The sequence below is a fragment of the Raphanus sativus genome, chromosome 7 (assembly GCF_000801105.2).
Source record: "Raphanus sativus cultivar WK10039 chromosome 7, ASM80110v3, whole genome shotgun sequence".
In the NCBI taxonomy this organism is placed as follows: Eukaryota; Viridiplantae; Streptophyta; class Magnoliopsida; order Brassicales; family Brassicaceae; genus Raphanus; species Raphanus sativus.
The window spans coordinates 17,501,205-17,523,951 of NC_079517.1; the positions used below are offsets into that span (position 1 = coordinate 17,501,205).

Sequence of the window (22,747 nt, forward strand, 5' to 3'; positions counted from 1 at the left end):
CCCATTTCCTCCTCCCCATTTTCCTCCTCCCCATCTGATTTTCAATCTTCAACAGACTCATTACACCAACATCTTCAAAACAATTCATCAGCCCTCATCATTATCACCAACATCTTCTTCCCATTCACCAGCTTCATCATTTATCACCACATCTTCTTCCCATTCACCAGCTTCATCATTATCACCAGCTTCTTCTCTTTTCTCGAAACCGTTTCCACCTTGCTGCGGCTTGATACACAAAGACATACTCTTAGCGTTTTGAGTATCTCGAGCAAGTTCGAACTTGTCTATCATTGTAACATGAATGGGACTGCTTGGAGTCATCATCATTTCTGCTGGTAATGAGTAGCTAATCTCCACAGTCACTGATCTCATGTCCAGTTATAATCTTCTTGAGCCATTGCAACAAGTTCAGCATGTGTTGAATCTTCATTCAATAAAAACAATCTTGCTCCTTTGAGATCATCAACCACAAAATCCCACGGAAATCTCTCAACAACCATTCTCCATACACTGCATGTAACTTAAAAATCATCTGCAAATATTCAAAATAAAACACATTAGTAAAACATAGAGAAAATGAAGAAGTTCAACAAACATTATCGCAGACGACTTAGATTTAAGTCGTCCAGAAGACTTAAAGGTAAGTCGTCTAAAGAGGTCACTTTTGCAATTGAAAATTAAAAGGGACGACTTATTCTAAGTCGTCCGGCTTTGTTTGTTTAAAAAAAAAAATTTCAGACGACTTATATATAAGTCGTCTTACGAAAAACGGGCTAGTTTTGCATTTGACCGAATCGTGTCAGATCTTTGACTATTTCTGGACGACTTATAAATCAGTCGTCTCTTGGAAAGTAAAAATTTCAATATTTTATTCAAACTAGACGACTTACACGTAAGTCGTCCCAGGTTAGTTTTGTAATTGAAAATAAAACTTGAAATTTAACTTTCTCCAGACGACTTAACTAAAAGTCGTCCAGCTAGACGACTTAATTTAAGGTCGTCCGGGATAAGCAAGGTTTGGACGACTTAATTGGGAAAAATTCTGGACGACTTTGCTTTCCCCGGACGACTTTAAATTAAGTCTTCTGACGGGACGACTTTATATTATGTCGTCTGGTAAAAATTTAATTATGAAGTTTTATTTTTCAACTACAAAACTAACCTAAGACGACTTACACGTAAGTCGTCTAGTTTAATAAAATATTGAAATTTTAACTTTCCGAGAGACGACTGAATTATAAGTCGTCCAGAAATAGTCAAAGATCTGACACGATTCGGTCAAATGCAAAACTAGCCTGTTTCTCGTAGACGACTTATATATAAGTCGTCTGGACTGTTTTTTTTCACCAAACAAAGCTGGACGACTTAGTTTAAGTCGTCCGTTTGACCAGAAGACTCATCAGTAAGTCTTCTACATACAGATGACTTACTTGTAAGTCTTCTACGCGAACAGATTTTGAAAAAAATTCAAATTCGTACCTTCAACTAGGTGAGATGACTTTGTTTGCACACAGGGTCTTCTCCAACCACCCAGAACCTCAAACGAAAGCAACCGTAAGTCAAAACGAAAGAAATATGGCTCCAAACAATTTTGAATCAAAAGCTTCAGTTTTTTGGATGAATATGGAGAGAAAGTGAAAGAAATGTTGTTTTTAGTTCATAACAATTGAAACAGAGAGAGTGTAAAGAGATTTACGTGCATTAAAGGGCATTAAAAGCTCCAAACAGTTCGTACAAGGTTGTTCCCACTATTCATGGCAGTGGCAATATTGTAAATACTTGAAGAAAATGAGGTTGAGACAGTAAAGAAGCCATTTTCGAAAAAAAAAAAAAAAAAGGGTTAATGGCATTTTCGTAGATAAAATGCAGATGTGGGGTTAAAAACTCAAAAAAAAATGAGTCAAAAGAAAAGGTTAGTTTTCTGTTTGAATTCAAGTTTTGAGTCACTTTTGCAATAAGCCCTAGTTTTATTGTGTCTACCCTGCAACTGCGATCACATGTTAAAAATCTGGATGTTAACATTTTATTTAACGATATACTAATAGTTAACAGCTATGGGTGTTTGTCCAAGGTACCCGTAGAATTATGACATTGGTTTTTTTGGTTGTCAACCATGTTCTGATTCAATCATTTTTATTCTTTCTAAGTCTCATTTACATTGAAAACAATCACTACTATACTCATTTACATGATATATAAATAATTTCGTAAACGATAATATATTTTTATATGGTAACTTACCACGTTCCAAGATAACAACTGTATTGTACCCATGTGTGCTTCTTAATTTATTTTGTTAGACTTTATAATTCTCAATATTGCCTTTAGTTCCCACCCAATAATTGGTCAACCAATATTCCTAAAATATACATTACTATTAACTATAAATTTTGCCACTAACATTTGTTTTATCATTAATCATAATGTAATATTGTTAGATATGCCTCTAACAGTTTTTTATCATTTAACATCGAGCATACATATTGTTTAAAATATCTTTACATATTAATGTAATAGTTAAATGATATATTTAAACACTATATAATTCTCAACACCTATTATTAAACGTTAACATTCTACTTTCACCAACATAGGGATCATATATTCACACATTATATTAACTATGGTTATTGATGTTATCGTTTCATAAAACAATTTATAATATTAATATAACAACTAACATTGTATAGTAATTTTCTCATTAACAATAGTATAAATATCAAATCATTTGTTAGTATCTAAATCTAACATGTAAACCAAATCCACTAATGTAATGTATTAGTCATGTAAATATAGTAACATAGTAACTGAAAATTAGTTTTCAGATAATATAATAGAATTATACAATATTTTTGTGCACTGTTTAATATACACTGTTTCATAGAATTTTTTTTGTGCACTACAAATTAGAATTTACACTGTTTAATATTGCAATACAATATTAATCGTTATATATATTGGACATATAACATATTAGCTGCTATATAATATATTATTGGTAATGTTGTACATCCCGATTTGATATTCCACACTATATATATGTCTATTTTTTCGTTTTAACACATAGTATTTTATTATTCCATGTTTTATAGTCTCCATGATTGTTTTCATTTACCTCTTCATCTAATATTGAATTTTACTCAATTCATTTAGCATAGAGAACATAAATAAATTTAATGCACATTGCAATATACCTTTAATAACGATTCACCATTGATGTAATTTTCTGAAAATTCACATAATCTATTTAATATTGTTTTGTAAGGAGAAGTGATATTGATATATTGGTATAAGAACCAAAAAGAGAATATTATTAGAAATATGAATAACATATAATAATAATGATGATGATATATGATTCATATGAATAAGATGATGATTATAATAGTCAATAAAATAAATCATCAAAACATAACAAAGAAAACTTTAATAATTGAGGAGGAGAGAACAAAAGATGTTAGACATTGATATATAGTTTATCAAAGTATAATTAAGAAAAAGTTATTAAAAAAACAGAACTGAAAGTTTCATTATCTTGGAGAGACAAAATCGTTATCTATTCAGGTTCAAAATGACATCTACAAAACCATTAGTGTCAATCAATGTGCACTTTACCAATTTGAATATCAATTTTATATATGGCTAATTATCTTATTACTAATCAAACATGCATTTGGAAATAATATTGAAGATAATAACAAAAAATTGTACTCCCTCCGTTTCAAATTATTTGTCGTTATTGGGTATAATTTTTGTCTCAAAATAAATTTCGTTTCCGGTTTTCCATAAAAAAATTATTGACAATATTTTCTACTCAATTTTTCTATTGGTTAAAACATGGTTAGGTGTATTGGTAATGATATATTTATTTTGAAAATATGTAATCAATGTTTTCTTAATCTGTGTGCATAAACCTAGAACGACAACTAATATAAAACGGAGGGAGTACTAAGAGCATCTCCAAAAGGACGACTCTCTAGTTTAGTAGTTTAGAGCTTGCAAAATTCTAAATTTGAAGTTTCAATGTGTTCTTCTCCAAAAGAAAAACTTCAAACATAACTTCAAAATTATTTGTCTTTTACATTATGGTCCCTATATTTGTTATAATTAATATAAATCCATAAAACTTATAAATAACTAGTACATATATAAAAATATCACATTAATATTAATTAATAAAATCATACAGTATATATATAAATTATAAATATAAATACATAACTAAATATTAAACTACAAGAAAATACACTATATTTTCAAACTTGCAAAACTTCATATTTGAACTTTAAAGATGTTTTTAAACCTTAAAACTTCTTATTTTAAGGTTTATATTTAGTTTTATGTGTAAGACTAAAATTTATGAAAACTAAAATTTATGAAAACAAATACAAAATATTATAAGATATGATTTTTTCTGAGATTAAAATGATAAACAACAAAATATCTAAAAATCATAAAATGTAATATGTAATTGTGAGGATCAAAATGCAAATAAAAATTTGAAACTTCAAATTTGAAGTTTTGAGTAGTAACACTCTATATTTGAAGTTTCACTACTAAAAATTTCAAATTTGAAGTTTTGAAGTTTAGTTTAGGAGAACAAAAAACTTCAAATATGAAGTTATAGAGTGTATTTTGGAGATGCTCTAAGCTAAACATAGAATAGAGTAACAAATGCACTATGTTAATAACAATTTAATTATAAATGCAAAATACTAAAATTTAAAAACTAACTGAAAATCAAAATGTTTTACATCCAAAAAATAAACTAAAACTAATCCAACACTACAAAATTAATTATAAAATAATTAGTGTAATAGATAATTTTATGTAGAATTAAACTGTATATGATACTGTACAGTAGTATAAATATTGAATTGTGGATTTGAGTTTGAAATATCGAATTGAACTCAACAAACATGCTATTTTGGGCTGAACTCAACAAACATGTTATTTTGGGCCTTTAAAACGGCCAAGTAATAATATAAATATCAAAGGAATTGTTTTTTTTCAAATCTACAATTTTTTTTGTTCAAACCCAATCTAGTCGTTTATTCTTCTGTGTGATTGTAACCAATACTAGATTTTGACCCGCACTCCCGTGCGGGTGTATTTTCTATAAAATATGTTGTTATTTATTTTCTATGTCAATATTAGAGTTGGACAAAAATCCGAATCCAAAAAATCGAACCGATCCCGATCCAAAAAGAGTACCAAACCCGAACCCAAATTGATTAAATATCTAAATTAATCAAAATTTTGGTATTTAAAGAACTGAAACCGAATCTGATTCGAATCAAAATATTTCGGATACCCGAAGATATTCGAAATAGATTTATATACTTATATATATTTTAGATTTAATGTATTTAAAAACATCCAGAATATATCTGATAATTTTAAGTTGGTTTAAATAATAGATAATATATATAACTAGTCATATGTAAATATCTAAAATCGTTAAAGTATAATCAAAACACCAAAAATATTTAAAATAATGATTGATTCTCTATCCAAATATTTAAATCAACCAATTTATATGTGACTGAAATCTTTGACCCGAACCGAACCCGAATGGGTACCCGAATGCCCACCCCTAATTTACAATCTATTTTTTCTTTAAAAACAGAGTAAACATATAATTAATAGCATTTTATGCGTACTATCATATATATTATATTTTTAAAATTTAATGTGAAATAAAAAATCATAAATTAAGTTGGTATATGAAATTTGACTTTTATTGTATTTTTCTTATATATATTGAATATATATTGAAAATATTTTTCAATAATGGTTATTGGAAATTATTTTAGTAAAAATAAATTTTTGAATATATGTATATGTTGAATCAATTTTCGATATAAATCAACTTAAAATTATTATTTTGATTTGAAATATATATTTTTTCAGTTTTGTTTTATGATTATTTTAGACCAATGATATTTTTAGAAAATTAGATTAACTAATTTTGGTATATTTTAAATTTGACCCAAATATATAGTTTTCATACTATAATAAGATTTCCAATTTTCTTAATAAGATATATAGTTAGATTAAAAGCAGTTAGGTGCAGTTGTAGGTTAATAATATAAACAAAACAGACCCTGTATATATTTCGTTAATATAAAAAACGAAACAAATACCCATTAATAGTTGTAAAAAAGAATGGGCTATATGATAACTTGATAAGGCTTTGACGTGAAATGAGTTGATTAATTTAGGATAATCTCTCTTTAGTTAAGACCAATAGCATTCTGTGGTAAATATGCAAAAAAAATAATGGTTATTTTTCATTTGTACTTCACTTTTAATAAGATAGATATTAAAATAATAAAATTATAGTGAAATCACAAAAGTCTAGCATACTAAAATACATGTGTACAAAGCAACAAAATTTTAGCTCGAACCTAATTGTTTTAATTATTTTGACTTTGTGCAGTGTACAAAATCTCATTTCCTTTTATATTAAATTTTTAACCTTATTTCATAAAAATAGTTATAGCTGTAACTCACTCTACTTGATAAGAAAAGGGAAGTTGATTAAATACATTAATAGCTATATATGTGGAGATATGTTTCTTAATTTAAAAGTGAAAATATTAACTCACAGATTTGATTTGATATGGTATTAATTAATTTAGTGACATAGGTATGTAATTTTTGAGGAAAACTAAGGGTTATTTTATTTGTGTATTTCAGTTTTAATAGATTAGATTTGCTGGAAACTTAGCGAAAGGGTAAATAAAACATATACATTGTAAAGGTGTAGACCAAAGAAAACTTGACCAACAAGTAACTCAGGTTCTTTCATGCATCCTCACAAACAAACCACCTTTGATTCTAAGTGTCACAGACAACAGAATCTCAGGACGCTCCTTCTTCCCCGGAACCTCAAAAACAAACCTGTCCAGCACAGCGGCAACTATCGATTTCATCTGAATATAAGCCATCTCTTTCCCTAAACACATCCTTGGTCCTGCATGAAACACCGGAAACTTGTAAGGATTCTCACCTCTAAACCCACCATTTGTTTCATCAATCCACCTCTCTGGATCAAACCTATCACAACCCTTCCCCCAAATACTCTCCATCCTCCCCATCGCGTACGCGTTGTAACTTATCCCCCAAGCTTTCCCTACAAATGTCCCATCAGGCAGTACATTGTCCTCAACACAGCTCATTGTGTCCACTGGCACAGGGGGATATAACCTAAGAGATTCAGTTATCGCTGCGTGCAGATAGTTCATCAGTTTAAGATCCTCAAACCCGTAAACTTCACCGAATCGCTTCCCTGTTCGTGCTCTAATCGAGGTCAGCTCTTGTCTGATTTTGTTTTCAACTTCTGGATGATTAGAGAGCAACCAGAAGAACCAGCTCAAAGCAGAGGATGTGGTGTCTCGTCCCGCCAGTATGAAACTAATGACAATATCACGAAGCAGCTCAGGTGAACTCATCTCCTCGATGTTGATGAATCTTGAAAGCAAATCCTCGTTCTTGTTACTTGACCTAGCTTGATCATCAATCCTTTTACGCACGATATCGTCGGCGAATTTATGGACGGTCACGATTGATTCTCTCAGAAGCTTCTCTGATCCTATGTCAAGTTTCTTCTTGATCTTCCATGAATACGAGACCACGGATTGAAACCGTTTCGAGATGATCGTCGCCGCCGTCTCGAAGGCTCTCATAAACTCTACACCGTCTGCTCCGTCGTCGCCGAGGCAAGCGGCATCGACGTTGAATGCTAACTTGCATATGTTATCAAAGGCGAAACGCTCTAATATGTCTTGAAGGTCTATGGATTCTCCGCTGGTCGCCGCCGCTGCTAACACTGGAACAAGCCTAGAGTCGGAGAAAGTGAGACTTAAAGTGAATTAGATTAGCTGAGATATATTATATATATACAGTAACAGACCTGGTGTTGATTTCGACGGTGACGTTGGTCATAACGAAGTCACGGAGCGACCTAGTACTGAACTCGTAGCTCGCCGTCTTTCTCTGTTTCCACCACATCTCGCCGTCGGAGTTAAAGATCCCACGGCCAAGAAAATCCTCAAGAAGCGAGATGAACCGCTCGCCTTTAGGGAAGCTATCGAACTTCGTCTTGAGCATGAACTCGACGTTTGCTGGATTCGCCGTCATGACGAACTGTTGCTTCCCTGGTCGCCGGAAAACAGCTGTCTGTGTCGGGCATCGAGACAGAGTCTCTACAGTCCAGTCGAGGAAACGGTGACGGTTTTTCACCAGTCCAGGTATGCTTCCGACGATCGGGTAGGATTTGAAACCGATGTGTGTGGAAGGTTGCCTTGGGAAGATGAATAAGATGAAGATAGGGAGAGAGATGAGGAAGAAGATGATGAGAAACTCCATTTGTCTTCTTGTCTGAGCTGCCTTTTTCACTTTAGTTTCAAACCAAGTGTTTGTGGTGGTGGGGGTATCAAATTGAATTGAAACAGAAAAGGGGAGAAACAAGTCGGTTCAATTAGATCTATTCCATACCGAAATCTTACCAAAGCTTAATTATGGGCCATCTGAATTCTGTAAACTTCCGGAAAACACACACATTCCACATTAAACAAAAAAAAAACAAAAAAAAAAACAGTGGAGAATCTAGAGATGACCTTTCTTTTGCAACAACAGTAGAGATGACTATTCATGCTTGCTACACTTTTTTTTTTTACTTCTAATAGAACTATTTCTTAATCAATATCGTATGCTAAACTGTATAAATCTACAATATAATTTTTTGTCCGTATGCTAAACTGTCTTCATTTTTTGTCCATCTGCTGACCTATATCAATCAACAATAGAACTTTCTTACGAAGAGAAGTATATGGCTGAAAGTGGTAACAGTTACATGAATTTAGTGGAATAAAAATTTGATGGAGTAGAATGAATGGAATTAGTTAAAAATGGAATATATTTATATTATTCATTTTTATTAAAATTTTCAAGAAATGTTAAAAAATCATACTATTTAAATGATTGCGAAATTGATCAAATGAATATTTTATTCTATTCAGTTTAAATGTTAAAAAATCTATGAAATTTATGGAATAAGTCATTTTATATCATTCTATTTAAAATTTTGACAATCCTGTGGCAGCATAGAAAAAATTGTTATCCTTAATTATAATTAAAAAATTAATTATATTTAAAATATGTAACTAAAACAATATTGAAATTAATTAAATATCTGAATTATTCCAAATTTTGGTATATAGAGAACAAAAATCGAATCTAATTTGAATTGGAGTATTTCAGATACCCGAATGTATCCAAAATAGATTTATATACTTATATATATTAATTATTTTTAGATTCAACTTAATAAGAAAAATCCAGAATATATATGATATTTTTAAATTGGTTTAAATACTTGAAAATAAATACGAATAGTCAAAAGTAAATATCTAAAATTGTTAAACTATACTCAAAACACCAAAAATACATGAAAAAATATTGATTCTCAATCCAAATATTTAAACTAAACCAATTTATATGTTAAGTTTAGGTATTCTGATATATGCTATTCGATTTAAATGTAATATATTGTTTTTAATAGACTTTGAGAATCAATATTTTTTCAACTACCTAAAATGTCAACTTTTGAGGACTTAAGATTTGGTGGGAAAGGTAAATTATTCTTTACTTTTTTTTGTTTCCGTCATTTTAGGTATAAGTTGTAATTATTTCAGGAAAACATTCAAGCGGAAAAGACATTGTTTTGAATTTAAATTAATTAAATTCCCGGTGGCATTGTGTTATAAATATTGTGCAAGTCTAAGGAATATTTTTATTTGTACTTCAATTTTAATAGATTAGATAATACAAACTATAAAATAGAAGGAGTTGCTTTTAAAACCTTTAAACAGCAGGAAAGGAGACAAAGTCACAGACCCTTCATTTCAGTTGAATAGTGCCTCTAAACTATTTATTAGGATTTTTCTTATAATTGTACATATATATTATTATGTGTATGAAAAGTGTAACTTAGGCTGCTATGTTGAGAAGTCTCCTTCAAACTATATTCAAAATCTAATCAACACCTAAAAGTTGATTTCTTTAAGTAGTTATTGGGTTTTAGATTTTAGTTTTAGATTTTGGTTTTTAATTTTTCATGTTTTCGTTTTTGCTTTTCAGCCTTTTATTTTTGTTTTGGTTTTTAATTTTTTTAAAAGATTTTTCTTTTTGGGTTTTCTGTATTTAAGTTTTCAAAATAACTAATATATTATTTTAAGTAATACAAAAAGTAATAAAATATTTAGAAGTTAACCTTGAATTTATCAGATAGTGACTATTATAAAAAAATTAAAATAAAAAAATACTTAAACATATTTTTAAATTATTATACTTTAAGAAGCTTATATTATACTAAAAATATAAATAATAGAATATTTATAAATTATAAAATAAAATACTTAAATTTCGGAAACTATTTTTTATAACTTTCTTATATAGATTATTTATGAATTTTAGAATTTGAGTGTAATTTTTTTTCTTTTTTTAATTAATATATATATTGTATTACTAACATTTTATTTTTTAAATATTTTTGTTATTGTTTAGTGTGTCTAATAATTATTAAAATTATTCAATAATTTTAATTATAGAAAGTAATAAATGATTGTTTACAATTAAATAATATTATATATGAACATCTAAATTTATTTTACAGATATGAAACAAAAATATTATTTCCGTTTATTGTTTAAATGATATCTTATGTACAAAACCTTTTAACGGAATTTTAAATTTCAGAAAATATTTTTTAGTTATCAGTTAATTATACAAAGCACTTCTACAAAAAGAAAAAAAAATATTGTCCACAGAAATTGGTTTTTGGTTTTCTACAAAAATGGATAAGATTTTGAAAATTTACAATTGACAAAGTAAAAACGTATATTGTCCAAAACAAATTTTCTGCCAAGATTTCAGCTGTTAATATATGTCTAGAGATGTGAAACACACACAAATCTAACGAAAAAATAACTTTATGTATAAAATAGAAAACAGAGAGTTTATATATAAGTTTATTTAGGTGCAAGACACACCTTTGTGTTGCAAAACCTCAACAACTCTTTTACAAAAATATACTCTTCATTTTCCATAGACATATTTATTGTTGAGAAAATTGGATAAAAAGGACACATCCAAATTGAGATTGTCTCATTAGAACTTAACCACTGGATTTTAGGAAATTAGGATTTATAATAATGTTAATACTAAACTACCCCTATAAAAACTGAATTATTGATTAACTAAAAATAAATATTAATCTTCTTAACACTAAAAAAAGAAATACTAATTCCCGTGATTAACTATAATCCCTCATTAACAAAAAGATACCCTAATCCCTCAATTTTCTTCTTCGTCGCCTAACTCCTTCCCTCTTTTACCATGGCTTTTTTTGGAACACCTTCTACCATGGCTAAATCACTATTCTATCTCTCCTAGCTTCTTCCTCTTCGTCAATGATGGTAAAGTCACTTTCTCTACTCTTGATTTTTGACAAACCCCACCAACTGTCAACAGCTCCACCGCTGCAGTTACTAAAGTGGAGACAGTGACACTGAACGAGATTCACAAATTCTTAGAAAATGAGTCACCACAGGTCTAGCCTTCCTCACATAAATTTACATTTGTTTCTGTTTTTATTCTTACTATTTACACCCATCTAAACATTCAGGTCGCTAGCTTCATCTGCACTGCAACAATAACGGAAGTCATGGAAGAATATGGTTGGTACTTCATCTCCTGCACCGCCTGCAAGTAGCAACTGGAAAGGTCAGAAACATCTTTCATTTGCCCTAACTCCAAGTGCAAGAAACCAAACACTGTCGGGCTCATCAGGTTAGTTTCATTTAGAAAAATATACAGAACATATGCGTCACCGCACAACTAACGAGCTACCAAGCTTCCATTTGATTACACATATTCCTTTATCGTCTATGGTATATATACCGGTTCGAGGTTAAAGTTCGCGATGACAGTGGCAATGAAGCAACCTTTGTGATTTTTGACAAAGAAGCACTGAAATTGGTGGTAAGACAGGCGCCTGACGTCATGAATGAGATGAGTGAGGTAAGAACAATCAAAAAGTTAAACAGAGCTTATCATTCAGTCTAACTAACCAAATGTTTATACCATGTAGTCTGGTGAAAACGGTTCAAATGAAGATCCTGGCACTGCAACACCTCAATGTGTCCTAGACATTGTGTGGCGCACGTGCACGTTCCAAGTGAAGGTCAATGACTTCAATTTCAAATCAGCTCGCACGACAGCTACAGTATCCTGCATTGTTGATGCTGATATTCAGAATGGTCAAACCTTGCAAACCAATGATGAGAAGAAGGATGGCAAGCGCCAACGTCTCAACTAGGCTCCCCAGCATTGAAGTTTTTAATTTTAGCTTTCAAAGTTTTTCTTATCACTAATGCTTTGTTTTTTAATCAGAACTAAGATTCTAGCTAAGTTGTTTTGTTTTTCGTCAGAACCAAGATCTCAATTATGTATTAGGTTTTATTAATTATATTATGATATGCTACCTATTTTATGCTATTCTACCTATTGTTTTAGCTTTCCAAGTTTTTTTTATCATTAATGCTTTGTTTTTTATGAGAATAAGATTCTAGCCAAGTCTGTTTTTGTTTTTTGATCACGTCAGAATGTATTAGATTTTTAAGTTATGTTATGCTTTGCTAGCTATTTTTAAGTTTCTCAAACAAATATAGATTTCAAATCTAAATAACTTGGCTATTCTGCTTCGCAACCTTTCTATATAATCAGTGTTGTAATAATTTGGTAAGTACATATTTGGCGTTTTATGGTGCCCATCTGATGGGTCACATGATTAGTTGAATGTGTTAAAGAGTAGCTACATTAAGATTGCTTACAATGGCAAATAAAATTAAAAGAAAAGCAAGTGGCAGTAAGAAAATATGCATAAATTGAAGTTTTCTATTAGGATTCTCACATACGTGTTCGTATTTTCAAATGCAATGTGAAAAATAAAAAATAAAAAATAAGTAAATTTTCAATATAAAAAATAGAAAAACTACATCAAACATATATCTGAAAATATTTAGTAAAATAAATAATAACTAAATATGAAATATAAGAAATACACATATTACATTAACCATCTATCATAATATTAAAATCTAATATAAAAGCAAAACAACTTGAATAAGTAAATATACAGTATAAGAAAAAGTAAATATACAATATAAAAAATGTAAAAATTACATTACACACCTATCTTAAAATTTTACGGTTTTACATTTTTATTATTTCCAAATATTTTTGTAAGTAAATATACAATATAAGAAAAATAAGCATACAATATAAAGCCAGAAAATTAGAGTAAGTAAATATACGATATAAGAAAAATAAAAAATAAGTAAATTAATATACAATTAAGAAAAATAAATATTACATTAAACATCTATTGTAAATAAAATATTATGATTTGATATAAAATGCCAAACAATTAGAATAAGTAAATACACAATATAATAAAAATAAATAATAGTCAAATAAACAATATAAGAAATTGAAAAACTACATTAACATCTATCTGAAAATGTATATTTGTACACTTTTATTATTTTCAAATATTTTATAAGTAAATAAACATTATAAGAAAAACAAGCAGATAATATAAGAAATAGAAATACTATATTAAACATATATCATAATATTATCATTTGATATAAAAGCAAGAAAATTAGAATAAGTAAATATATAATATAAGAAAAAATAAACAATAAGTAAATATACAAAATTAAAAATTTACATTAAACTTCTATCGTAAAGAGAAATAGAAATATTACATAAAATATAGTAAAAGTCTCTTCTATACAAAAAAAAATATGTTTGGATAAGTTCACTTTTGTGTTACAAAAAAAAGTATAAGTTCACATGTAAATAGTGAAGAATCAACTTACATGAAATATTTCCCATACGGCTTCATCACTCATAGTTTCTTCATCTCTAGGCATAAGTGTCTTGCAAATTCTCCAGAAAAATGTAAATATGCAAAAAAATATACTCATCATTCAATTTTGCAGTTATAGCGTATGCAAAGGAAATATAGAGTAGAGACTGCATTTTGAAAATAAAAATATATTGTTTCTAAATCAGTAAGATGGAGAGAAAGGCGAATGAAAATTATGGGTTTTTTACCATGCACATGACTGTTTCCAGTATTTCTCCTTTCAGCTCATCACACAAATGAGCAAGAATCATTCTTTTCTAAGAACAAAAAAAAAACATAATGAGTTACAACTTTCTGGAATGCTGGTAAGTATTATTGAACAATAACTAAGAAACCAAGTCCATATCTATCATAAGAAAACACACCAGCCATAAACACACACAAGCAATGGTAAGACACAACCAAATCCTTCATCATAAACAATTGCAACACAAGGAGTGATGGACACAACCATCTATCATAAACAAACTTACCATCCATAAATACAGCCGCAATTAATATTACAATTTAAAGAGTACTAGATTCTGACCCGCCCTTAAAAGGCGGATATATTTTTTGTTTTAATTTTAATTTTCATATTTGTGTGTGTGTTGGTTATATTTGTGAATAAGTCTTAATCAAAATACATTTTATTGAATAATTGCGATTTAAAATTGATCTGGTATACGTTCGGTTAGGACTGGGTTGCGGGTTAAACCTGGTTCGCTGACCCGTCAACCTGCGGATTTCAATTTCTTTTGGTCAAAAAGTCTGACCCGCATAATCCGCAAAAAATAAATTTGTATTTGCTCCGCTTAATTTTGCGGTTATCGGGAGATTATATTTTTTTGACCCGCCTTAAAAGGGCGGATATATTTTTTTGTTTTATATCTTCTTAGAAGTTTAATTTTTATATTTTTGTTCTTAAGTCATATTTGTGATTTTAGTCATATTTGTGATTTTCTTGGTATAATATTTCTCCTAAATGGTTAATAAGAGGTTTTAATCTATTTTATTAAAATAGTTGAACCACACCTATATCTATAAAAAATTATAATTATAAAATGACTATAAAAACTGAAACATAAACAAAAAACATATTCGCCCTTTGAAAGGGCATGTCATAATCTAGTAATAATATTAAACAGGAATACTAATTTACTTTTTTATTAATAACTTATAATATTTTTATATTTTTTAAGATTTAAAACTTAATTTTATAATAATTTTAAAATATTTTTGAACACGCAAAATTCTTACATTTGCACTGAACAGGCAAGCTATTATATGTTGATAAAATAATCATTTAAAATAACCGAATTTATATGTACATATTAGTCGACCATGTAGATATTTATTATTAGATGCTGAATACATTTTATAACTGTCGAGTACTATATGTGTATAATACGAAAGTGGTTGCGAGAATATTGGCACTAAAGGGGAAGTTACAAAATTCAATATTATTAATCTATTCAATATTATTTCTGTAACTAAAATAAATAAATAATTGGACATAAGTTTGTATCAATTGGTCATGTTGAAGAATTAATAGAATATAGATGTGACACTTGGAGAGTTTTTTTGTGTTTTTTTCTTTTGTTTTTGGGCTAAACTCTCCATTTTGAATATATACCGAAACATATGTTAGTATGGAGCACACAAAAGTTTTCACTGTAGTCTGTTTTTTTTAGTTAGAGGCACTTATATATATATATTATCCACATTTGTTAAAGAAAATTAAAAATTTAGATGGGAACACGTGCCCGTACACCTTAGAGCACCCTTATCGCAGGGTTCTTAAGCAGTTTTTAGGGTAATTACTAATTAAAAGAAAAAGAAAAATAGGTATTAAGGCAAGGAACGTATACGAAAGAAGAAACGTGTATGCGAAAGAAGAAACATTTTCTGTTGGACACGTGTTGGTAGGAGAGAAAAAACACGTTGAGAGGAAAAAAGGTCGAAGTTGACGAAGAAACTCGGTGGTCTCCTCGGTGCTCTCCTCCTCGACGAAGAATCTCGGCGGTGGCTCTCCTCGGCGAGAAATCTGGGTTAGCTCTCGTTGACGAAGATTCTCGGTTGCTCTCCTTTCCTCAACTCAGAAAATTGTCGGTGAGTCTTCTCGATGAAGACAATCGTCAGTTTCTGCTCCTTCTTAATCGAAAGGTAATTCTGAGTTTTTAGTTCCCCAACAACATTGATCTGTTATTTAATTTTGTTCTTATAATTCTGAGTTTTTGTTCTTATGCGTTTCTGATAATTATGAGTTCAGATGCGTTTCTGAGTTTTTGTTCTTATGCTATCACTTCATGTTCTTATTGGTTTAGTAGATTCTCGTTAGGTGGCTTGGTGTCATGATCTAGATTCTTGAGATGGCTTGAATCGTTTATGTGTTTGTGTTTCTTGTTCTGCTTATGTAATGGGCATGGTGATCCTGAGGAAGGTGAAGTGTTTAGTGTAGTATTTTTTTGTTGGTGTTGTTTTCTCTCTGTATGATTTAGGAAACATGGCCACGCTTTATAAGTGGAAGATCGTGTAAAATTGTTTGATGGTTCATTGGTCTTTGATTCTCTATAAAGTTTTGAACTTTACTTGTCTTGTCTTCTTTTTTTTTCTTACTGCCTTCAAACTGATGATGATGATGATTTTTGTTTCTTTATAAAGAATGTAAGATTTACAAATACATGATCGTATGAAATTGCTTGATGGCTAATTGCTCTTTGTTTCTTTATAAAATAAAATAAAATCTGAGTTTTGGTTTTGATTAGCATTGCAGTTTGGGTTTCAATCTTTTCAATCCTTTGTTAATACAGAGGCAACAAGGATGGATTGACCAGGCTTTTAGCTTGGAAGTGACCAGGCTGCATTCTCTTCACAGCAAACAAACGAACAGAAGCAGCTATCTATGCATGGAAAGAGAGGATTACAGAACAAGCAAGCAGTAGTAAGTGGTCATTAGTTAGAGATTCATTGTCTGAGATTAGTTGCATTGAATCATTTATAAACAGGGCAGTGAGGCTTAATGGTCAGATTAAATCCAAATACTCTCATCTTCCTCAATGAAAGTGTTTTAATTTTTTTTAAGAACCCATAATCAAGAGACTTGCAATAAACCACCTAAATGTTCAAATGTTTTTCTAAGTCTCTTAATTCACTTTAACACTTTGAAAACTATTAAAAAATAATTAAGAGACCCTTTAAAGGGTTTAAGGATAATGATGCTCTTATACTCTCGGTCCGCCCTCGCTAGAAGATTTTCCATGTCAAGCGCATGCATTCCTCAATTTAATAGCCTTTGCTCTAATGAATTTTGTGCATGCGTTACATGGAGTTTAAGAGACAACATGAGGATGGTGGCATGAGTGAGAAATACCAGAAAATCAAAATGGAATGGTTTGAATGATAACTCTTTTTCTTTTTGAATTATTTTAGACTTCATTATGAACACTCACGGCTTCTCGGCTTGTTGGAGAACAATGAAAGAGTAACAAAACTTGTGTCATCACTTTTCCTTTCCCAGTTTACACTTATCTATAAACATGTTTGCTGAGTTTGAAACATGCTCATAACTACAGGACGGGATACACAGTCACATGGATTGAATTGAAGACGCAAAAGATGCTGATTCGAATAAACTCGATTTAATATTAAAAACAAACAAAAAATCAAAACCAAACTTGGTGTCTGTCCATTAACTCACTGATGCAATGTTACCAAAACCACAAATAAATAAAAAAACAGATCTTTTCCAATCATCACCATCATCATAGGATGGAGCTCGCCTTCTGCGCTCTGCTCTTCTTCTTCTTTTGCTTCGGAGGTCGCAAGACCACTCGTATGGCTGCGTCAAACACCGCTTTCACATTCTGTATTCAAACTTAATGATTTGACAGTCAGTCACATTAACATTAAGAAACCGGTTGTAATAGTAACACAAATCAGTGTTTGTCATGTGTACCTCTTGAGATTTGGAACTGCATTCGACGTAACATCTATTAGCTTCCTCAGCTCCTCTCCCTGAGCAGTAGTAATCGGGACAGCACCAGGATGGTCGATGAAGAACTGTTTATCATCTCGAAGATCTAGAGAGCAGCAGCAACAACAGACCATCTGTCAATAAAGTTAAACAGTGAGAGATGAAGCAAAGAACAGACAATCAACAGACTCGTGAATAAAGTTAAGAAATCAATAGTAAAAACAAACAAAAAATCAAAACCAAACTTGGTGTCTGTCCATTAACTCACTGATGCAATGTTACCAAAACCACAAATAAATAAAAAAACAGATCTTTTCCAATCATCACCATCATCATAGCATCTCGAAGATCTATTCTGACTCAGAACTAATCAGTGAACAGTGAGAGATGAAGCAAAGAACGAAAATCTCACCGAGCTTTGAGCCAAAGAGAATGATGGGGACACCAGGAGCTAATGTTTCAACTCAGGGATCCACTGCAACCACACAAATGTGAACTTTGTGTGTGACAATGAGCGAGAGAGAGAGAGAGTGTTTGTGTTAACAACACTAACACCAAAAAAAGAATTTTGAATGTTTTTTTTTAACCTTTTTGGAGACATTTTCATAACTGGCTTTACTGATAAGAGAGAAGGCCAATATGAAAAAATCTGCTCCACTGTAACTAAGTGGTCTTAATCTATTGTAATCCTTGCCCTGTTTTTCATAATACGCAAAATTCAAAAATCTCAGATCCAAAAGCACACAAACTCAAAACTTCAAAAAAAAAGAGTTATAAATGAAGAACCTGCAGTATCCCACAATCCAAGATTAACGGTGGCTCCGTTAACCACTACATTCGCACTGAAATTATCGAAAACTGTAGGCACAGTCCTGTATGATTAGAAACCAAGAACATTACACAGTGAGATATTGTTAATACATATATTAAAAGAACATGAACATGAGAGAAAAGGACAGAACCATAGTGGATTGCAACAAAACCGTAGTGTATACCCATCCTTCTCCATTGCTCCCATCTTAATCACCCTGAGGAAGTATGCTTCGCAAGCATGATTTTCTCTGATTGATATCTGCAAATAATCAAGAAAAGAGAAGTAAGAAGACTGTCTCTTAGACTCTTAGTCAACACTTAAGGATGGAGGAAATGGTCAAAGAGCAATGCGCAGATGATAGGCACCAATTTTATTGGTACGCTTCTTGTGGTCTCCAAGCTGTTGATACAAAGCACTCTATCGTCTCAACCACTGATCCAATCAAGAAAGCTTAAAAATCACCAATAAGCTAAATAGAAGAAATAGAGCGAGAGACTAACTAAGAAAGATGCAGAAGCAAGCTCATGACTGATCTTTACCTTAACGTATATTCTCTCCATGTCACTCAGTTGTCAAGAAAGAAAATAAGTTCAGGAAGGGGATGAGAGGTTGCTCTGAAAAGCATGTCACACATCCTGCTGAACAGGAAAAAAAAATCCTTAAACGACAGAGCCTGACCTAAAAGTAACAACACTTATAGATGAGGTGTTGGCACCGTACTGTCAATGTCATCAGAAACAAAACTTCAGAATATAACAAAGTACAATTTACGTATGATACCTATAATGTTCTTCTTTCAATGACTACAGAATATGAAGAAAATTTCAACCTCTGCATTTTCCAACCAAAAGCCACAGTCATTAAAACGTTGTGTTACCTTTTAATTATTTTCTCCTGCAAGATATTTCTTTACTTAGTATCCAACTCAAGATCGATCTCCTGCATCCCCTAGACTATATTTGAGAAGTGATTTTGCCACGTGTCTTCTCTACAATCGTTTTCACAAAACAATTGTGACGTGGCTATTAAGATTAATGACATGTCATATGGTTAAATATGACATGTACAAGTACATTTAATAATGATATTTAATAATGATATATATTTTTGGAAATCTTTTTAAAATATGGCAATAACTCATATATTACATTTAATATTGATTTATATTTTTGGTAAAATTTGTAGAATATGGTAATAACTCATAAATCATCACTAAAATAAATATATTCAAATCTGACATTTTTAATTTCGAAATATTATATAATTTTACTTCTATAATTATAAAATTTTTATTACCTAAAATTTTCTAAATTTTCTGAATTAAAAAAATAAAATAAATCGTAATATCATTAGTTTTTTTTAGATATCTACAAATTATATAAATATTATTTAGTTTTAATTTTTGATAACTATACAATTTTATATGATTTTTAGTAATTTTGTACAAGTTGGTTTAATACATTTAACAAAATGAAATAAATAAATTTTTATCTAAGATTTTAACTTTATATATATACATATATATTCTTAAATATAATTTAAAATAAAAATCAAAACGAAATAAAGGTCTAAGCCAAAATATTGACCTTCTTCAGTATATATATATATACTGAAACGAAACTAGACCTTCTTCAGTATGGTACCATCTGAAGGGACCTCCATCTTGACCCTAGCAGCTCTAAGCCAATAAAGGTCTCACCTTTTGCAATGGATTAACCGAAATGGAATCTCTAACTCAGGTGGTGCTGGTGAAAGGTTGTGGACATAAAAGGCGACAGGAGATTTTCTGGTGAAGAGCTGAGATTCTCTTGTGGATTTCGTGGTCATGGCTGTAGCTAGAGGAGTTTTTGATTTTGGTGAATTTAGGTCTAAACATAGATATCTATATAGAAGAAGGATTGAGAGAAGGTGGAACGAAACATTCAGTATGAGTTGTAAAATCATCATTGATTGTTTAAGGTAACGTATGAACTCTGAGATTGAAGAAGAGGAAGCGTAAGAGTTGGAGAACAGAACTGCAAAACGAAAAAGGTTTTGGGCTGGAGGTTTTCACGTAGCCCACAGAAAATGCTCATTCTATTTGGGCGATCGTGACGTGGCAAAACAGATTTTCTTTATTGGTTGAATTTCCTATCCTACGTGGACACACTTAGAGGCTTTGTTATTCTCCTTTTAATATAGAGTTAGATACCATATTGATCTTTAAGATGTACACATAGCAAGATCTTGAAAGCAACAAATAGTGGCGTTGCCAAAACATAATGAAAAGGACCCCACTGCCACAAACCGAAACTTTAAAAGTTACAAAATAACATGATGCTAACAAAAAGCAAAGGTGATAATCACAAAAGATTTTATAGATGGAGCACACAGTGAAATCTACCACGAAAAATCACGGCACGAAAATGCTACAAGGGTATAAATATAAAAATGCAAAATAACAAAACCAAATGATGATAAAAACTTCTACTTTAGACATCGCTAAACACACAAGGATCCAATTTTTATAGATGTACATCAACTGATTTATATAATTATCCCATCTTTAACTATAGAAAAGAGAAGTCAAGGCAGCAATTACGAAAAAGAAAGAAAGAAACTGATTACCATTATTGAAAAAGAACATGAACAAGCTTGAGAGTGAGAAGAAGGGTGAAGGAGAAGAGCAAACTATGCGCTGAAACCGATTCTCTACACCAATATTTCCTTACCCTTAAGTCTTTAATTCAATCAGAGAGAGCATTTTTGACACATCTCACAATTCAAAATTTGATTGTATGAAATTGGTGATTTTTTCGCGGAAAATTTCAAGAAGCAAACACATAAGAGAAGAGAAAATGATTTGTTATAAAAAACGGTTTTTCAAGTCATCGACAGAGGGTGACTTATCATGACAAATGCAAATGATGGCAAGATTAGTTTATGATAATATTATTTTACTTTTTGCATGTGATTGTTTATAAAAGTGAAACAAAAATTCGAAAAACTAAATTACATTTATATTAAGGATACAACTATTAGTTATATGTTTCTTTGTTAAAAATAATCGAAGTGACATAATATTAGAAACTAAAATAAAACAAACTTTAAAAACATGATTCTATTTTTGATTTGTAATTTGATTTGTAAAATAATAGAGAAACTTGACGTGACAAAAATATAAAATTAATTTACGGACACGATTCATTTTCGTTAACGTGGAGATGAGATTATGATCTGGTTATGTTTTTGGTTATTGACACTTGATTTAGTTAGGTTAATGTGGATAGGAGATTGGGATCCGGTTTATGTTTTTGGTTTTTAATTGACATTTGATTTGGTTAATCTGAAAGCCAATTTTCAAAAACAAAAAAAAATGATAGGAAAAAATATTTTTACTCAAAAGAAAAAAACATATATAATATCAAATGTTCTGATTATATAATATAAAGTTCCGTTGGAAAATATTTATTAGATCCCATAAAAATTTTGACATAAAATTTCAAATATATACAAACTTTCAAAGGTTAAAGTATCACAAATTATACAAACAAAAAAATTCAACTATCACAAAATTGTTTTCATTAATGTAAAATAAAATAATTTCATACTCAAAAAAATTCAAATTCTTTATTATGCATACTATAAATATAAAATATTCATAAATTCACAAAATATATAGTTCAGAATACAACATCTAACGAAATAATTATATACAAAATATTTGAAAAATCAAAATTGTCCCGGGCGTAGCCCGGGTTAACCCCTAGTCTATACTATTAAAAGTACAGTTTTGAGGCACCAGGGAGCGTCCACATCAGCGAAAACAATTGCGTTCGAAAGATGCCACATGTCATTGTTACTAAAAAAGAAAAACAAATATAAAATATAAGAAAAACTAAACAATAAATGGTAAACTTAAGAAATAGAAATATGTACTTTCAATTCATATGTACGATTAACATATTTATGTGCTGAAATCAATTAAATATGG

The 22,747-nt window shown here is 30.3% G+C and overlaps 1 protein-coding gene and 3 long non-coding RNA genes across 14 annotated transcripts; 2 read left to right on the top strand and 2 right to left on the bottom strand.

The window, feature by feature from the left end:
- Positions 1–6,720: 6,720 nt before the first annotated feature.
- LOC108817837 (cytochrome P450 CYP94D108-like) lies at positions 6,721–8,447 on the bottom strand. Its single transcript, XM_018590653.2, has 2 exons — positions 7,922–8,447; positions 6,721–7,848 (listed from the first exon to the last, which is right to left on the bottom strand). Exons 1-2 carry the CDS (start codon positions 8,374–8,376, stop codon positions 6,804–6,806), a joined length of 1,500 nt encoding a protein of 499 aa, XP_018446155.1. The 5' UTR covers positions 8,377–8,447; the 3' UTR covers positions 6,721–6,803.
- A 2,743-nt stretch (positions 8,448–11,190) lies between these two features.
- On the top strand, positions 11,191–11,831 carry LOC130497546 (uncharacterized). Its single transcript, XR_008936526.1, has 3 exons — positions 11,191–11,486; positions 11,556–11,620; positions 11,696–11,831. It is a non-coding gene; the product is annotated as an uncharacterized LOC130497546 (long non-coding RNA).
- Positions 11,832–15,866: 4,035 nt separating this feature from the next.
- Positions 15,867–17,118, top strand: LOC108817841 (uncharacterized). The gene is made up of 2 exons (XR_001944075.2): positions 15,867–16,150; positions 16,798–17,118. It is a non-coding gene; the product is annotated as an uncharacterized LOC108817841 (long non-coding RNA).
- Positions 17,119–17,578: 460 nt separating this feature from the next.
- LOC108817840 (uncharacterized) lies at positions 17,579–20,889 on the bottom strand. Of its 11 annotated transcripts, none has more exons than XR_001944060.2 (9): positions 20,401–20,889; positions 19,314–19,762; positions 19,140–19,206; positions 18,923–19,032; positions 18,747–18,832; positions 18,548–18,655; positions 18,373–18,435; positions 17,943–18,094; positions 17,579–17,861 (listed from the first exon to the last, which is right to left on the bottom strand). It is a non-coding gene; the product is annotated as an uncharacterized LOC108817840 (long non-coding RNA). The 11 variants fall into 11 exon arrangements; XR_008936554.1 differs by lacking the exon at positions 20,401–20,889 and having other exon boundaries at positions 19,140–19,224; positions 19,314–19,409; positions 19,652–19,876; XR_008936552.1 differs by having other exon boundaries at positions 17,610–17,861; positions 19,314–19,409; positions 20,401–20,865.
- Between the last annotated feature and the right edge of the window lie 1,858 nt (positions 20,890–22,747).